Source organism: Monodelphis domestica, chromosome 4 (assembly GCF_027887165.1).
Source record: "Monodelphis domestica isolate mMonDom1 chromosome 4, mMonDom1.pri, whole genome shotgun sequence".
In the NCBI taxonomy this organism is placed as follows: domain Eukaryota; kingdom Metazoa; phylum Chordata; class Mammalia; order Didelphimorphia; family Didelphidae; genus Monodelphis; species Monodelphis domestica.
The window spans coordinates 183,975,228-183,993,270 of NC_077230.1; the positions used below are offsets into that span (position 1 = coordinate 183,975,228).

Below are 18,043 nucleotides of genomic sequence, written 5' to 3' on the forward strand. Positions count from 1 at the left end.
TAGATAGAATGTTGCAAGTTCGATAAGTGAGAAGCAAGAATGGTGTTTGAAGCATAACCTTCATGAAGGGTGTGTTATTCAGTAGCAGCCCCAGGGTACTTTCTCTTATGGTATTTGTTTAAATGTCTTTGACCTACTATGTGAATTTCATTCTAGTAATTGGAGTGTACCTAAGAAAATCTCATTTATATACTTAATTACCCAAATATGCCAAGTGGGCAATACCTTCAATTAGAGTAATTCCAGTCAATTACCTGAAATCTCAGTAATCTGAAAAACATAGATGGGCTGAGCATTTTTGAATTGAATTGAACCTTACATCTTTGCCACAATAAAAATAGTGTGAGAATAAGCTAGCCCTAAGAAAAATTATTAAAATGGCAAAGTTTTAAAAAATGGCAAAATTTGCATGTCTACTTACCCCGGGCATTTGGCATACTCTAGCAAATCATACTACAAACCATTTCCTTTCTTTTTCTTTCCAGAAATTTTTTCTTCTGTTGCCTCATAGCCCTGCTCATGTTAGGTGATAGTTAGCAAATCTGATAAGCATGTCTACCTAAAGGAGTTCCAATGATACTATAGAATGCCTGGCCTAGAATCAGGAAGACCTGAATTTAAATCTGTCCTCAGATACACTAGCTGTGTGACCCTGGACAAGTCATTTATTTGCCTCAGTTCCTCATCTGTAAAATGAGCTGGAGAAGGAAATGACAAACCACTCCATTAATTTGCCAAGAAAACCTCAAATTATGTCATTAAAAGCTGGACATATCGGAAATGCCTGACCACTACAGCCAACAATATTATCCCTTCCAGATAACTGTAGAAACAGTCTTAGATTTGGAGGCAGAGAATTTTGGTTCTACTTATTCCTGATTTGGCCATGGCTGATTATTACTCTGTACTTAACCTCTTTGTGCCCCAAATTTCTTGTCTGTAAAATGAAGCAGTTGAGCTAGATGACCTCTAAGGTCCCTTCTGGCTTTAAACCTATGTGAGCTTTCCCAAAATGGGGGTTTCAGGCTCCAGTATAGACTCATAAGACCTGGAGGCAAAGAAACCTTCGACTTTCCTGAAATGATGCTCTTTCCTGTGGTTGATTCTATGCTGACAGGTTTCTTAAAATGACCCAGAGACGTACAGAGTCTCTCCTTGGAACTACATTTGGACCCCAGAAAAATAAGGAAAAAAGGTAATAGGATTGAAAAGCAGTTTTCTTCAGTAAAAGGTCAAGTATAGCTAAGGGGAGACGACTAAACACCATTCAAAAGGAGATCCTCCCAAGTTCTGTGTCCTTTGGTATTGGGGAAATTAAGCAATAATCAATAACAACATGAGCTAATGCTTCCAGTACTGTAAGTTTTGGATAGTGCTTGACAAAGGTTATCTCACTTGGTCTTGCCAACAACCCTCAGAGGTGCAAACAGTAGGTATTATTATATCCATCTTTGCATATGAAGAAACTAAGGCTAAGGGAGATTGTGAGTTACTTACTCATGGTCGCACAGCCAGTCAGTATCAGACATGGTTTTTGAACCCAGATCTTCTGCACTCAGAGCCTGCCATTCTCCCCAGTACATATAACACTGTCTCATGAGAGGCAATTCCAGTCCATTGAATAAGAGAATGATAATGGCTGACATTTATTAGATGATATGCCTTATCTCTTTTTGCTCCTCACCACAGCTCTATTCTCAATAAGATTTTTATATTTAAGGAAGCTGAAAAGGTTAAGTGAGGGGCAGCTAAGTAAGTCAGTGGATAGAGCACCCACCCTAGAGACAAGAGAGCCTGGGTTCAAATGTGGCCCAAGATACATCTTATCTGTGTGACTCTGGGCAAGTTACTTAACCTTAATTGCCCTTTACTGCTCTGCCTTGAAATGGATATTTGGTATCAATTCCAAGACAGAAGAAAAAGTTGTTTTTTTAAAGAAAGGTTAAGTGGCTTTGTGGGGTCACACAGTGAGTATAAGAAGCAGATGCCAATTCTTTTTTCTTTAATTGTTTTTATTTTTACTGTAATTTTTGTTATTTGTTATGATTGTTATTATTTTATTTTTAAAATATCACTTTCACTTCCCAAAGATCCTCTATCTTCACATGGAACACCCTTCCCTTCTCCTACCTTGTGACTCCTAAGTATAGTAAAGCAATACAATATATTGGATATACTTGAAAATATATTCAGAGGTAGGTTAAAATCCAAGTCTCTTCTAACATCAAAGCCAGTGCCCTTTCTCAGAACCAATGTAGAAGATGACAGCAAGGACAGTTATGAAGGATAAATACAAAGAGTAGCACAGTGTGAGGGGATGCTAGCAGGCTAAGTGGACTGAGAGCCAGGCCTGGGTTCAAATGTGACCTCAGACATTTCTTAGCTGTGTGACCCTGGGCAAAGTCACTCGGCTCTGTTGCCTAGCCCCTTGCTGCTTTTCTGCCTTGTAGCCAATATACAATATTGACTCTAAAATGGAAGGTAACAGGTAAAAAAAAAAAGAGCAACATAGTGTATAAGATTAGTTTTAAGATCTGGGTGTGAGATGGGAGAAGCCTAGAATGAATTGAAGCGGGGTAACATGATGGTGATGATCCCAGAGTCCTCTATCCTGAATAGGCCACATTTGGAATATTGTGATCAATTTGGGGGGGGAGGGGGGCTATGTTTTAGGAAGGATGTTGATAATTTGCAGGGTATCCAGAAGAGGGAGACAAAGATGGTGAAGAGCATCCCAAAGGAATTGAATAGTAACTATTGCCTGGAAAATAGTTTATTTTTGTGTTTTTTAATGTTTTTTACTAATTACACTTAATAATGATTTTCCATGCAAGTTTTCCCAAGTTATGTGGTTAACTTTATCTCCCTCCCTTCTCTTCCCCCTCCTGGTGCTGGCAGGCAATTTAAGCTGGGTTATACATATATTATCACATAAAACAGCTTGGAAAAACTTTTAACAGGATCGTAGAGTGGAATAGAAAGTATCTTGATGTTGTTTAGTCATTTCAATTGTCTCTGACTCTTCACTAATCTCATTTGAGATTTTCTTGGCAAAAACACTGCAGTGGTTTGCCATTTCCTTCTCCAGCTCACTTTATAGATGAGGAAGCTGAGGTAAAAAGGATGAAGTGACTTAGGAATCTTCTTAGAGATCATCTAATCCAACTATTTCATTTTATAGAGAAGCAATGTGATACAACCGTAAATACACTGGATTTGGAGTTAGAGGACTTGGGTTCAAACCTATCACTTGCTCCCTGCATCTGACTTTACACAATTTACTTAACCTTTTTGGTTTTTCATCACCCGGCTTATAAACTCAGGGGTAGGACTAAATGAGTGCCAACAGCTCTTGTTATCTCTGAATGTATTACTCTACGAAAACTAGAAATTGTGCCAGGATTCCAACCCAAGTTCTCTGACTTCAAATTTGGGTTGGGGGTGGTCTTTCCAATCTCTCTTTTGTACCATATTTCCTCCCTGGGAGCACATGATAGTTGTTATGTGGAAAAGGGATTAGGTTTGAATTATTTGATCCCAGAGAGAAAAACTAGGACTAATGGGAAAGAATATACTTCTTGTATGTACCTACATACTTCCATGTTTTTATACTCTATTAAAAAGTAAGCTCTTTGAGAGTGGGGGCTGTTTTTTTCCTTTCTTGATATCCCTAGCACTTAAATTCATGCTTGGCACCTAGTAAGTACTTAATAGGTATTAGTTCATTAGTTGACTACTGAGGATCAACTTTAGGCTTGCTTTAAGGAAACACTTCCTTAGAACTATAAGAAGTATTGCCCCAGAATGCAGTGGCTTCTCTCTTTTTAGAGGGTTTCTATTAATGACATTTTAGAGGTAATTCTTGGGGTCAGGTTCAGGTTGAATTAAGTGGCCTCTTGTCTCTATTCCAGCTCTGAGATTTTGTGATCTGTACAGGAAAGCAGTTTGCATGACTTTAGAAAGGATACCCATGGGGAAAAAACCCCATTGGAATATTAATATTTAAAATAACCCACTGTTACCATTCTCCCATTTTTCAACATTTTAATAATTTTAGCTCTGAAAACACAGGAGCAAAATGCCACGTCAATGTTTCATATTGTACATAGGCAATAAAAGCGTTTTTATTGAGTAGCAGAAAGAAAAATAAAAGCTTTTAACCTATACCATGGATACAATCCATAGGAAGAAGTGAGGCACCATGGTAGATAGAGTGCTAGACCTAGGATCAGAAGACTAGAGTTCAAATCTCACCTCAGATACTTATTAGTGATGGGACCCTGGCCTGGTCACTTTACTTCCATTTGCCTCAGTCCCTTTATCCATAAAATGGGGATAATAACACTTACTATCTTAGGGTTGTTGGGAGTCTCAAATGAGACAATATTTGTTGTTAAGTCATTTCAGTCTTGCCCAACTATTTATGATCCATTTGGAGTTTTCTTGTGATTTGCCATTTCCTTCTCCAGCTCATTTTTTAGAGATGAGGAAATTGAGGCAAACAGGGTGACTTTCCCAGGATCACACAGCTATTGTGTGTCTGGGACCAGATTTGAACTGAGTATGATGGGTTTTCCCAACTCTAGGACCAGTAGTCTTACCTACTATACCACCTAGCTGCCCAAGGTAATGTAATATAATATAACATCATATCATATCATATAGTATAATATAATATAATTAATATAATGTATTATTACATAATATAAGTAACATAATATAACTACCCAAGGTAATATAAGAAATATAACATAACTGCCCAGGGTTATAAAATAAAAGCAGTATTGTTTTCTAATAGGGGATCTGAACTTTTAAAAAGCATTTTATTACCAGGGGTTTTGAAAAGAGGAAGACTTGGGAAATTATCATGTAAATCTTTTTTACTTCTCCCTTGCTTTCCATGACCCCAACATGTTATTCTTAGGGATCATAGGACTTGGAACTGGGAGGTACTTTAGAGACGGCATAGTCCAACCACCTCATTTTATAAATGAAAGAACTAAGTCCCAAAGAAACCATAGGATCAAAATTCTAGAGCAGGAGGGGACCTGAAGGTCATCAAATCCACTCCCCTGATTTTACCTTGAGGAAACAAGACCAGAATCTTTTTTAGGGTCACTTGGCTACTAAATGCTAGAGGAAGGATCAAACCCATCTCCTCCTGTCTCCAAGTTCAATGTCCTGTCTACTTTGCCATACTAATCAAGATTACCCCATAAATAGCAGAGGTTAAGCCATTTCTTAAAACCTTTCTAGTCACTAGAGAAGCAAGTAATTTCCTTTGTAAGCCCCACAGGCCTTGACTAACCCAAAGTTTGAGTCAGAAGGATTCCCTCACTTATGCTGAAAGGAATGCCCCCCAAAATCAGCTGTTCCTTGGTGGTCCTGGTCACAGATTCCACTGTTTAGCTCTTCGTGCTTCTTTCTCTCCAATCATCCCCACGAGGTTCTATCACTTTTTCTATTATTTTTTCTATCATTATTTTTCTATTATGGGCTTATCCCAGGTCAAGGATCCCCAGTATTTCATAGGGAGGAAGTGATCTGTCCCAAGTTTCGTGCTGGCTATTAGGTGGAGGAAGGAAGAAAGGGCTCTGAGAGTTAAGGTCAGTAATGAGGCAGCAGCTGAGGAGGCCTTATCTTCATTACCTCTTGTTGCAGGACTGGGTGTGGTGGCAGCAAGAAATCAAGATGGGTAGCCTTGCTTCCTGTCCCCTCCTTCTAGGGACTACCACAAAATACCTTCACAAATAAAATCATAGGTTACAAAATCTATGAGTTTTGGCAGTAATAGGCAGCCTGGAAGTTACTTAAAGGCTTTGTGGTACATTAGAAAGAATATTGTTGGATCCTGGAGTCAAAGAATTGGGGTTCAAATCCCTTCTCTGCCATGTACTACCCATGACCTTGGAAAATCTCTTAATTTTTCTGGCCCTCAGTTTCCTCATCTGTAAGATAAAAGTATAGGGCTTTTGTTATTATTCAGTCATGTTTGACTCTCCATGGCCCCATTTGGGGTTTGTCATTTCCTTCTCTAGTTTATTATACAGAGAAGGAAACTGAAGCAAATCATGTTTAGTGACTTGCCCAGGGTCACACAGCTAGGAAGTATCTGAGGTCAAACTTGAACTCAGATCTTCCTGACTCCAAACCCAGCACTCTGCCCACTGCCTTGCCTATCTACCCCCATCTGGTATAAGACTAGATGACTTCTAAGGTGTCTTCGGGGTATAAATCTATGGTCCTATCTATAGCTCTACTGGATATGAACTGATCTCATTTACTCATGCAGAGTTCTTTAAAATTCCTATATTCTTCTCTAGTCTCTAAAATAGGGGCTCTTAATATGGGGTCCACAAACATATTTTTAAATATTTTATAACAGTTTCCATAAAATTGTTTTCTTTTGTGTTCACATGTAATTTATCATTTAAAAACACTATTTTGAGCTATATTTTATGCTTCGCCATGTGGCCAAAGGAGACCATGACATCAAAAACATGAAGAACATTATAGGAAAAAACTCTGAGTTCCTTCCCTATTTCCCAACCCCTCTCCCCCCTTGCCACCATTATTATTCCAGGTTCCTAATCAGGCACTAGGAATGCTCTACACACACACACACACACACACACACACACACACACACACACACACACACACACACCTCAACTACCCCCATTCCCAAGAGACCTATATTTGAGCTACAGTCTCAAATAATATTAGCATAGAATGATGGAACACTTTTCATCCAATTGCTCTTCAGTTCCTCTAGCCAGAACTAGGCTCTCAATCCCCAGTGATTTGCTGGGACAGGTCTTTTGCTTTGTTTCTGCCACCAACTAACACAAGTTTATAATAGTCCATATTTTAAAATCTACCATGTGTTAGAATTAGAGAGTTTTAAAAGGCTTCATGAATAAATTGAAGTTGTTCTGTAGTGTTAATAAGTCATAAAATTATACATTTAAAACTAGAAGAGACCTTAAAGATCATTGAGTCCCCTTCTTTTACTTTACCAATGATTAAACTGAGGCACTGAAGGGTTAAATAATTTCCTTGGACCTTGGGGCTAGTAAGCATATGAGGTGGAATTTGAATCCAAGTCTTATTGACTACAAGAGTAGTTGTCCCTATGTTCAGGAGTGCCCACTTTCATATCAAAAGCAGGATGTTTTCCAGATGACATTTTGAGTAAACATTTAGGTAATATAATTATAGGACTGTTGTAACATCTATAAGCAGAATATTTCTCTTTCTAGTCTATCATCCTCTGTTCATTTTCTTCCATGATTTTGGAAGCATCTTCCTTCTGTTTGGAACATTAAAATATATGAACACAGAAAAAACAAAACAAAGAAAAGCATACTTCTACACTGGTAGAAGATCCATTATTTAAATGTCTGTTGTAATTTCCCCCAAAGTCCTCTTTCTCAGGAAGATAAATATAGATCATGCCCCTCAATGTTGTTATGCATATGTAGGCACATACATTATATACCTGTGAATTAGCAACATAGACATGGTTATTCCTTCAAGACCACAGAATAGTCTGTTAGCGAGTATCATCAGCTAGAAATGGTTGCTATTTTTGTTAGTTTCCTGACTGCAATCTAGTACAGAATTGGTAATTAGATTCCTAATTACTAGACTTTACTGATAAATCTTTCAGATCTGGACTAAATTGCCTTTGAACCAACTCCACAACCATGTGGTTTCCTTTCAGAAGGCAGAGTGCCAGCATCTCCTGTATAGGTGGTTAGCTGGCTCCTCACTCATCCCATGAATAGACCTGTCTTTCCTAATTATTGTACCAACTAGCCCCAGATCTTTCATTGAGGAACATCTGCAGCTTTCCCTAGAATTTCCTGAGCTTTTAGGCAGGTTTCAGGTGTGCATTTGGAATAGACATCTACAGTAATTTATGGTGTGGCCAGCAGTCATTTGAATAAAAATTTCATTTCACCATGATAAAGGAATGGGGGCTTCATGTCATGAGAACCCAGATTCTAAAGTGTTGAATGTTTTGTTGAATTTTGGCTTGTTATTAATAATGTTTTTGGCATTTCTTTGTATCCCCAATGTTTAGCACAGTGGCTGCCACATAGTAGCTCCATAATAAATTTTTTGTTGATTTGGTTTGTTGAGTTGATATAAGGAACAGATCTGAGTTTGAACTCTTACCAGCTCTGTTATCTAACCTCTTAGAATCCGATTTCCTCATCTCTAAATTGAGGATTGTAATAATCATTACATCTCAGGAGCATTCTAAGGAAATTGCTTTACAAATGTAAAAGCATTCTATAAGTGAATTATTATTTTCATATTTCTTGGCTCATGTCCTTTCATTTTCTCACTGGCAACTTAGAATTTCTGATCTTTTCCCTTACTATTTCAAAAGTCATCTCTTTTTAAATTTGTTTTTTTTCTGTTTTATGATTTTTGTTTTAATTTTTGTGTGTCTTAAATTTTATCCAACAACTTTTTCTCCCTCTAATGGTATACCCAAGGTACAATTTGTAGCAACTACAATGTAAATGAGAGCAATTGCTAATACAACTAGGTCCTGATTAGTATGAATAATAAGTCCCACGGAGTGGTCATATGTATTTGAATTCGTACTATTTGAAGTTACAATTATGTAAAGTATGGAAATTGATTGTAGCCTAGTGGAAACATACAGTGTAAATTCAAATAATGTGACTCCTTCATGGGATTCATTATTTATAATTGAGACTTAGCTATGTTAGAAATTGTAAATGGCCTGGCTGTACAAAGAAGTCGCTTTAATTGACACAAGGTTCCAGAACTATTTCAGGTGTTGGTATTTTCAAGATACAAAACATTTGCATTTCTCTCTGAGTTTAGCCTAATATTTTCAACTTGAAGGCACAGAAACTGAAGCCTTTTTAGATGGATGGCTGTGTATAGGAGCCAGAGAGAATAAATGATAAAGCATCAGGCAATATGTGAATACACTAGGAGCCATTGTTTTTTTTTATACAATCTTACTCTAGATATCTAATTCTGCTGAATTCATATAAGGTATTTTGTGGGAGATGAACACAAAAAACGTGGTCCAGTTTTAATTAAGGTATATTAGTAAGTACCACTACCTTATTTGGAAATGTGGGGTTTTTCATTTCTACCTCTGAAAGTATAAAATCCTCAACTCCCTTTTCCTATTAAACTATGAGGCAATTAACTTGTGAATTATTTTTTTAATTTGAGACCATGTTTTGTTCACACATTCCTCATTAAAATGGAAAGCTTTTTTTGACTTCATCCAGAGAAGATTTTGAGACCAAGGAGATTAGCTCCATCTCAAACACATTCTCTGCCAAGTGAGATTGTCCCATTGAGAAGAAAAAGGCAAAGAAGATGGCTTTAAGGGAGTGTCAGGAACTGATGAAACCTCATGCTATGGACAATTAGTTCCAAAAATTTAATAGCATTTGGCTAGTCCTCCAGCATAAGAACACAACCAATCCTGTTTGATAAAAAAAAAAGCAAAACAATAATATAACCAAGATGTATAGAGTAAAATGAAATTTGGCCATTCTCAAGAAGCAGTATTCAGGAATACTAGATACTGGACTGACCCTGTGGGCAATATAAATGGATAGTGAGCTCACAGAAAGAAAGAATGAAGAAAAAGATACTTTGGGCTTGGTTGACTCGGTTTGCATACAGGTGTAAATGTCTTTGCCCCAGAAGAAAAATAAATGAACCAGGAAAGTCTTGACTGACATAAGGAAGAAGATTGTGCCTTTTGAGAAAACATCAATGTTACATTACAGACACCATTCAGAGCTACCAAATGGACCAGATGTTTGCCAGAATCCTTGTGTTACCAGCTGCCCATCAGAGCAGATGAAGCCTTTCTGCTGACAGTTTATGTAGCCCACAAGCACTATGAAGTGTTGATTCTTTTGATGCTGTTTAATATTTATGTATATTCATAAATATAAACACATAAATATACATGACATTGCACAATAAATAAAAGTTCAGCTTTCATCATGAAAGGGGAGGACTGTATTTATTACCTGGGAGGCAGTCTAATACTCATTTTCAGTTCTGGCATGAAATATTCCCCCACTTGAGCTGGGTGCTTCAGGTTGCTTTATGCTCCTTTTGGAATTAATTGCACCCAGACCTGTGAATTAAAATAAGTATGTAAAAGGTATGGGGCACTTGATACTATCATCTTCAGAACTATTTTCTGAATTATTCAGACTTGAAATCTCAGGGTTATCTTTGAATCCATCCTTATCTTTCCTCTTTGTATCTAGTCTGGTCATTAAGTATTGCCAGTTCTTCTTTTGCAACCTTCAGCATCTGTCCTCTTTCTGTTCTCATTGATTCATCTTAATTCAAGGTGCTCTCAACGAGACTCTTAGCAGCTTCTTTTTTCAATTATTATTTTTATTAAAATTTTCATTTTTTCCCAGGTTACATGTCAACATAATTTTCAAAAATTGTTTTCTGACATTTTGCAATCCATGTCCTTTCCCCTCCATTCCTCCCAGGCAATATGATATAGGCTGTATATGTGTTAGCATATAATGCATAATTCTATATTTGTCATGTTGTGAAAGAAGGCACATATTGCTTACACTAGAGAAAAATTCATGGAAGAAATACAATGAAAAATGGCAAGCATCAGTCTGCATTAAGATTCTGTTAGTTCCTTCCATAGCAGTGGATAGCCTTTTGCATCATGAGTCCCGTGGAGTTGTCTTGGATCTTTGCATTGCTAATAATAGTTGCCATTCATGGCTGAGGATTATACTTCATTTCTATTACTTTGTACAATGTTCTCCTTAATCTGTTTACTTCATTTTGCATTACTTCATATAAGTGTTTCTAGGGTTGTTGTTTTTTTGTGATCAGAATTGAATTCATTTTTTTTCTTTTATACCAGAGTGCTTTGTTGTTTCCTTCTCCGGCTCATTTTACACATGAGGAAATTGAGGCAAACAGATTTAAGTGACTTGCTCAGGGTCCAACAGGTAGTAAGTGTCTGAGGCTGGATTTGAACTCATAAAGAAGAGCTTTCCTGATTTTAAACCCAGAATTCTATAGCAACTTCTTATCCCTACTTCCTGTGACCCATTTCTTAAATTTTCCTTCATAGCAACATCAGGCTAATCTTTCTAAAATAGTGTTTTTATTATCATTCTAACCCCCTACAAAACTTTCAGTGGTTCTCCATCTCCTATAGAATAGAAAGCCAAGTCTATTGCCACTTAACTATCATTACTCCCTTCTTTCATTATGCCCACTTGTGAAATAATATTTTGTATTTTCAGCAGGATTATTTTTGGCATCCTACTAAATCCAGGGACTCTATGTTCCCCAAATCTTTGTATCCCCCTCAGCATGCAAGACCATGTTATCATAGTGTTCAAGAAATACATATTGAATTAATGAATGACTAGAGATATTTCGACCATACTTGGGCAAGGAAAGTAATTTAACTGTATAATGAGGTGTGTCTGTAAGGTAATAAGACTGAACTTCAACAAACATACCAAAATACAACTAAATAAGTGTTGCTCTTTTCAAAGTAAGCATCTTATGATGCTTATTACAAGTATGTTTTTATGGCTCAGCATTTTTGGAATGTCTCCAGAACTTGAGTATCTGTTCTTTTAAATACTGCAAATCTTCATCTTTGGTTGATTAGTTTGAACTTTGGGAATATCTCAGTCATTTGGAGCCAAGTCTAATGAATAAAGGAATTTCCTCATCTATCAAATGAGATTGCTCAGTAGCTGGCTGCTAAGGTCCCTAAAAGGTCAAAATTCTATGATTACAGTGGCTAATAATGTTGCAGATGAAAAATGCTATATTGCAAACTCCATAAGCATAGGAACCATGTAGCTTTGGTCTTTAAATCTGCACTAGATGTTTATAGAACATACATTTCCTTTTTTTTTTTTACAAAAGACAGTAGAAAGTACCTGTTCAATTCCATCCAAAGACTTCTCAGTTAAGCTATGCTCTTTTTCTATGTAAGCATACTAAAAGTTTCTCAGAGGTCACACAAAATGCAGGTGTAGACTGTGAATTGAAATGGGTTAACAGCATGAAATCAGCTTCTTTGGAAATATCCTTTCTAGGGAAAGGCACTTCTATCTTTTGAAGAAAGCTAATTTGGTGAGATTCACTTATTAAGAAAGCAGCACTTTTTTTTTTTGTATATGCAACTACTAAAGAATTCATAGTGTTGCAATTATTAACTCTTCAAATAATTGAGCCTGTATATAGGGGGTGGGTTGGGAGGGCGGAAGAGATATGTTCAACCAACCAATCAATCAATTGGATAGAAATATGTAAATGATATCCTGTGATATAACTCTCCTAGGTGGGAGAAGATCCACAATTCTATCCCAGGAGCCTTGTCTGAAAGTCAGACATTTTATGTAATCACAGAGCAAATTTATGGGTCTATAAATATAGAACTCAGGTGCTTTGTGAGGTTCAAAGTTGCTATCCTTAAAAATATAAATTGGTGACCATTGAAAATGAATAAATGGCAACATATTTAGTTGATCATATTCTCTTTCAGAAATATCGGCAGTATATGGCAGGACTTTTGGCTCCTCCTTATGGTGTTATGGAAACCAGCGCTAACAATGATAGTAAGTAAAGAATTTGAAAATATTTTGCTTAAATTTTTTAAAATATATATATATGTGTGTGTGTATGTGTGAATAGTCATTTGTAATAATTTGTCAGTGTGATGGATGCAAAGTTATATGTACATTTAAATAATTTTTAAAATTATAGTGTTTTTCTAGTCTTGGCTTGAGCCAGGATAGGTCTCTATTAGTTTTATAAAACTGGCATGGACAAGTGCTTTAAAGTTTCCAAAACACGTTAATATATTATCTAATTTGAGAGAGCCCAGGGCCACATTGAATGACTAAGGCAAGATTCAAACTCAGGTCTTCTGGCTGCATGTCCAATGCTAATGCTCTCTCTACTGTACCACCTAGCAACCCTGTAAAGACACGATACTGAGAAACATAAAATACCCTTTCAAAAGGGTATTCTTTATTTTGCAATCAAACTGCCATTGCTGTCCTTCCATTAAAAATGGAATTAGGGGCCATCTTTGCCTTATAGCTTCTACTACCTAAGACCTGAGAGCTGCTGGGGCTGCAAAATCAGCTTTTTCTTATTATGCATTTTTTATTATATTGATCAAGAAGAGTATAATGATTCAAATAGCATAATGAGTCATTATTTACTGGAATAAAATCAAGGTCTCTGCAAATTCCACACCTTTAATAAAAGATCGATCTTTATCTAAACATAAAAAGAAGTTTGTTCTTCTATGCCAACATGTTTTAGTGGGTAATGCCTGCCTTATGGACTTGATGAAATATCAGAGGAAATGAAGTCTAGTTATCCATTGATGTATGACAGGAACTTATGTTTCTCTTTAAGGTTACTGGAAAAAATTTTAATAAATTCCCAGAAAATAAAGGATTCATGACTCTTTAATAATATACTTTACATATAAATGGCACAGTATACATTCTTTAATGTTTTATCATCTCAGCATCTTAGTACAAGGGAGCACATAAGCCCTTCTTGTTACATCTCAGACTTCAAATCTTTACTATAATTATTTTGAACCTTTAGCACATTTCCCAAATCTACTTCGACCCCTCTTAATCTTAGCAGGTGAAATTATTTATCTCTTTAAATTACTAAGCGGTCCAAGGCCATCTGATGTGAGCTCTCCAAGATCTCCATTCTACCTTACACATTTTCAGCATTTTCATCCATTCCCTTTTACTTTGTTCTCATATCTAGGTAAGAAGTATTCCTCCTCATATCTTCAAGCCTTATCTCTACAGTGATTCCTTTCTTCAGCTTATAAATACCTAAGTCCTACCTGATTCTTTAAAAAAAAAAATCCTCCTTTTACTCATTGAATCATTTTCCTTCTCTTTTCTTTTTTTCATCTCCAAACTGCTCTAAAAAGTACTAGTGCGGAGGCAGCTGGGTATCTCAGGAATTGTAAGCCAGGCCTAGAAACGGGAGGTCCTTGGTTCAAATCTGGCCTCAGATACTTCCTAGCTGTGTGACCTTGGGCAAGTCACTTAACTGACATTGCCTAGCCCTTACCACTCTTCTGCCTTGGAACCAATACACAGTACTGATTCCAAGACAGAAGGTAAAAGTTTTTTAAAAAAAGAGTACTAGTGCAAACTCTCCATCTCTGGTTCCATCCAGAAATTCCTTAACTACTTACAATGACATTAATTCTTACCATTTAACTAGAAGTGCTCTCCCAAAAACTGTATATCCATGAAGTTTTTCTTTTACGCCAGCAGTAAGGCTTTCCATTTATCTTTGTTTAATTTTTTTTCATTAGGATCATTAGACCAATAATCTATCTACAAAAATATTTTGAAGTTCTGACTCTTATCCAGTGTGTTATTCCTCTCAGCTTTGTGTCTTCCAAAAACCTGATGAGTATTCCACCTAAGCCATTATCAAACTATTCATTAAATTCTGAAATAGTACAAGGCCAAACAGAAGTACCTGAATTATTCTACTGGAGACATATAACCTTCAAAGTATAAATTGAACAATTTTTAATTACTCTTTGACTTTGGCCATTCAACCAATTCCAAATCCACTTAATTATATTATCGTCTAGTCTACTTTCTCCATCAAGGAAATCATATGTCCCAATTCACCCATCCCAATTATATACATCTATCCATCTCTTCCATATGAGTAGTACTAGTTGTTTGATTGTTTAAGTCGCATTTGACTTTTCATGACCTCATTTTGGGATTTTTGCCATTTCCTTCCCCTTCTCATTTTGCAGAGAAGGAAAATGAGGCAACTAGGATTAACTGACTTAGCCAGGGTTACACAGCTTTTAAGTATCTGAGGCCAGATTTGAACTCATGAAGATCAGTCTTCCTGATTCCAAGCCCAGTGCTGCATCCAATGGGCTACCTTGCTATCTCTGGCATTAGATATTGGCAGTATTTAGTATTTGATCATTAGATTATTGTATTGTATTGTATTGTATTGAAAGCATTTCCTCAATTTGCCAGTTTAGTAGCCTATCAAAAAAGAATATGAGGTGAATCTTGTTTAACCCATTCTTGATGATGCTCTGATAGCTCCTCAGAATAACCACTTCTTTTTTCTAGATATTTACTAACTATTCATCTTAACACAGATTCAGGGTGGTTCTGAATACCAAAAGGAAGAAGATATTAGAGCAAGATAGCTATACTGAGGGGAATTACAAAATAAAGGGCCATTGAGGACAGTGCTGGTGGTAATGGGCACATTGGACTCCTTGGAGTAATCTAAATCCCTGATGGCTCCCCAGAGAAATGGGGTTTTTATTGGTTCTAACAGGAGCAGACATTGGGGGAAGGGAGTAAGGAGTGTAGACTTGGGGACTGGTGCAGATTCAAGCTAGTTAGGTAGAGGAAAGATTCCTGAAGAATTAGAGGCTAAGTAAGGGATATTCAAACTCACCATTTTGGGAAAAAAGCTTTCAGCAGTTCCTACTGGTTTTATCCTGGCAAAAGGTGATGCTGGCTTTTGTGTTTCCTGTGGGCTTATGTGTTTATCAGGTTAGGAGGCCTGATACAATGATATTCCTTATCTTATCTCTTTATTGATTCACTCATTTCAGCATTTTCCTAGGACTCAATATAAAAACTCACCACTGTATACTCTTCAGATTCTGTTCTCTTAGCCTTTTTAGATATCAGGATGTTTTCCTTTCTCTAGTCCTGTGGTACCTTTCCATTTCTATCCACCAATTCTTTCTATACCAAAAGGATATAGTTAACTTGGGTCAAATGACTTAAGTTCACCAATGGCCAGTAGGTACTCACACTAATTGCTTTTTACTTATCTATCTTGTGCATCTCCTTCCTGTTGGCTTTTTTTGTTCTCTCATTTCTAGACCTTCCTTGGCAGGAAAAAAAAAACAGAAGCAGAAAATTGGGCAACTCTTCTTTCTCTCTGTTACTAGTTTTCATAACTTCATCTATTCCAATATAGCTAAAAATAATGTCAGCAACAACAAAGAACATTTTGTTGTCCTTGATGTCCTTCATTAGTCACATTCATCTCATTCTGAGTTTAACACTTCTGAAACATTTTTGCAGAAATATCCCAGTGTCACATTCATTCTTTGTTATATGTTCTTGCTTTCATCATCTGTTCACTTATCTGACTTTGCATTTGGCTTTGGTTTATTGGAAATTGGATCTCCCTAATTCTCCTAGACTGGAAATGCATCTACCAGGGATGGGAACTGTCCCATTATTTTATCAGCAAGAAGACTCTGACTTGCTCTCTTTCCAACCTGGGCTGGGGCACTCCTCCTTAGATAGCCCACTGGCCCCTTAGTCCTGGGGTTTGCCATATTGGTGCCAGCCTTAATGAGGATATTTAATTAGCTTCTGTACATGTATTTTAAAAATTCAAACTCCTTATTTTCCCCCCTCATTATTTCTTCAGAAATTCCCACCTTGGAAGAAAAAAAAAAGAAATTCCTATCTTTTGGACTGGCTTTCCCAGGAGAATTTGAATCTAAGGGATCCTATATGTCTTTCTTTTGAACTGGTAAAAATATGCTTTCCCAAAATCTAAAGTACTTCTCCAACTACATGTGCCTCTCCTATATCATGAATTCTCAGAGGGAGGAGTCACCTCCTCCCAATGTTTTCATCATTCTCATCCCAGAAACTAGTTCTTTCCTACCAGCATCCAATTAGGGTTGTTGTAAGGATCAAATGTGATAATATTTTGTACACAGTAGGTATTTAATAAATACTTGTTCCTTTCCTTGCTCCCAGTGAATAGGAGCCTTGTTGGTTCCTCCACTTTTGGGATGATAAAATTATCTTTCAGATAAAGTAACAAGTTGTTAGCAGGCATATTTTTGGTAGAGAAAAAAAGAAAATCAGTCCTAGACCATTGAAATTAGTCTAGGTCATTGAAAGCTCCAACTGTTTTTCCTGTGTCAGAGTTTTTAAAATCTATTTTCTGAATTTCTTTTTGTTCATTTTGTTGAACACTATAATGATTAAAATCACTTCTGTTTCTTCTATTCATCTTTGCTCAAAATCTCTTTCCCCAGACTCCATTTCTCTGATTCTTGGATTTCATCATTAGTGATCTTAATACATAATGCTTTTCCACGCTATCCTTCCCTTTCATCTATCTTGTTTCTTTTGAATAAAATATATCCATCAAAAGCTATTTTTTTATTGGTTATAAGTTTCTCCCACTAAGTTTTAGTGATAACCATGAGGTCAAATTTGTCTCTTTGCATCAGAATCTTAGTTACTTTTGCTTTTTCTTAGAACTAGAAATTCTCAAAATGTGATCAGAGAGCTCCTTTGGTGTTTTCAGGGTGTTATGAGATCAAAACTACCTTAAGAATGATACTAAATATTTTACTTTCTTGTAAGAATGTATAGATAAAACCCACATAAACAAAAGCTCTTTGGGGGGAAGTATTTAATAATTTTTATGAGTATAAAGTACTCTTGAGACCCAGAAGTTTGAGAAGACATTTGGATCCCTAGATTTTAATATTTTTAAATTTTATCACCTGTGAATTTATTAATACCTCAAATTAGTGTCCTCTTTCATTATAGCTACTCTTTTATCCAGTATCTTCTTCCATTTTACCTACTCTCTTACCTAGTTTGATGGATGTCCATAGGCAGTTTTCTCTTGTTCTCATGCAGAAATCCAAATATCATTCTAGTATACAACTATTTTAGATAATTTTTCAGTTCCCTAATGAGCCTTTCAATGCAATTGAGTGGGGAAGTGGATAGGCTGCTGGATCTGGAGCCTGAATTCAATCTGGTCACACATCCTTACTAGCTGTGTGTCCCAGGACAAGTCACTTAACCTCTATTTGCCTCAGTTTCCTTAATTATAAAATGGGGATAATAATAATGGCACCTGCTTCCCAGGGTTGTTGTGAGACTCAGATGAGATAATTTTTATAAACTGTTTA

The 18,043-nt window shown here is 36.5% G+C and overlaps 1 protein-coding gene across 11 annotated transcripts in view; it reads left to right on the plus strand.

The window, feature by feature from the left end:
* RAPGEF4 (Rap guanine nucleotide exchange factor 4) overlaps positions 1-18,043 on the plus strand; it is a 407,942-nt gene that overhangs the window by 216,652 nt on the left and 173,247 nt on the right. For all 11 annotated transcript variants that reach the window (XM_007494386.2, XM_007494385.2, XM_056794003.1 and 8 more), the window contains one exon: positions 12,578-12,650. In XM_007494386.2, coding sequence (XP_007494448.2) covers positions 12,578-12,650 — 73 coding nt within the window. The remainder of the gene's footprint in view (positions 1-12,577; positions 12,651-18,043) is intronic.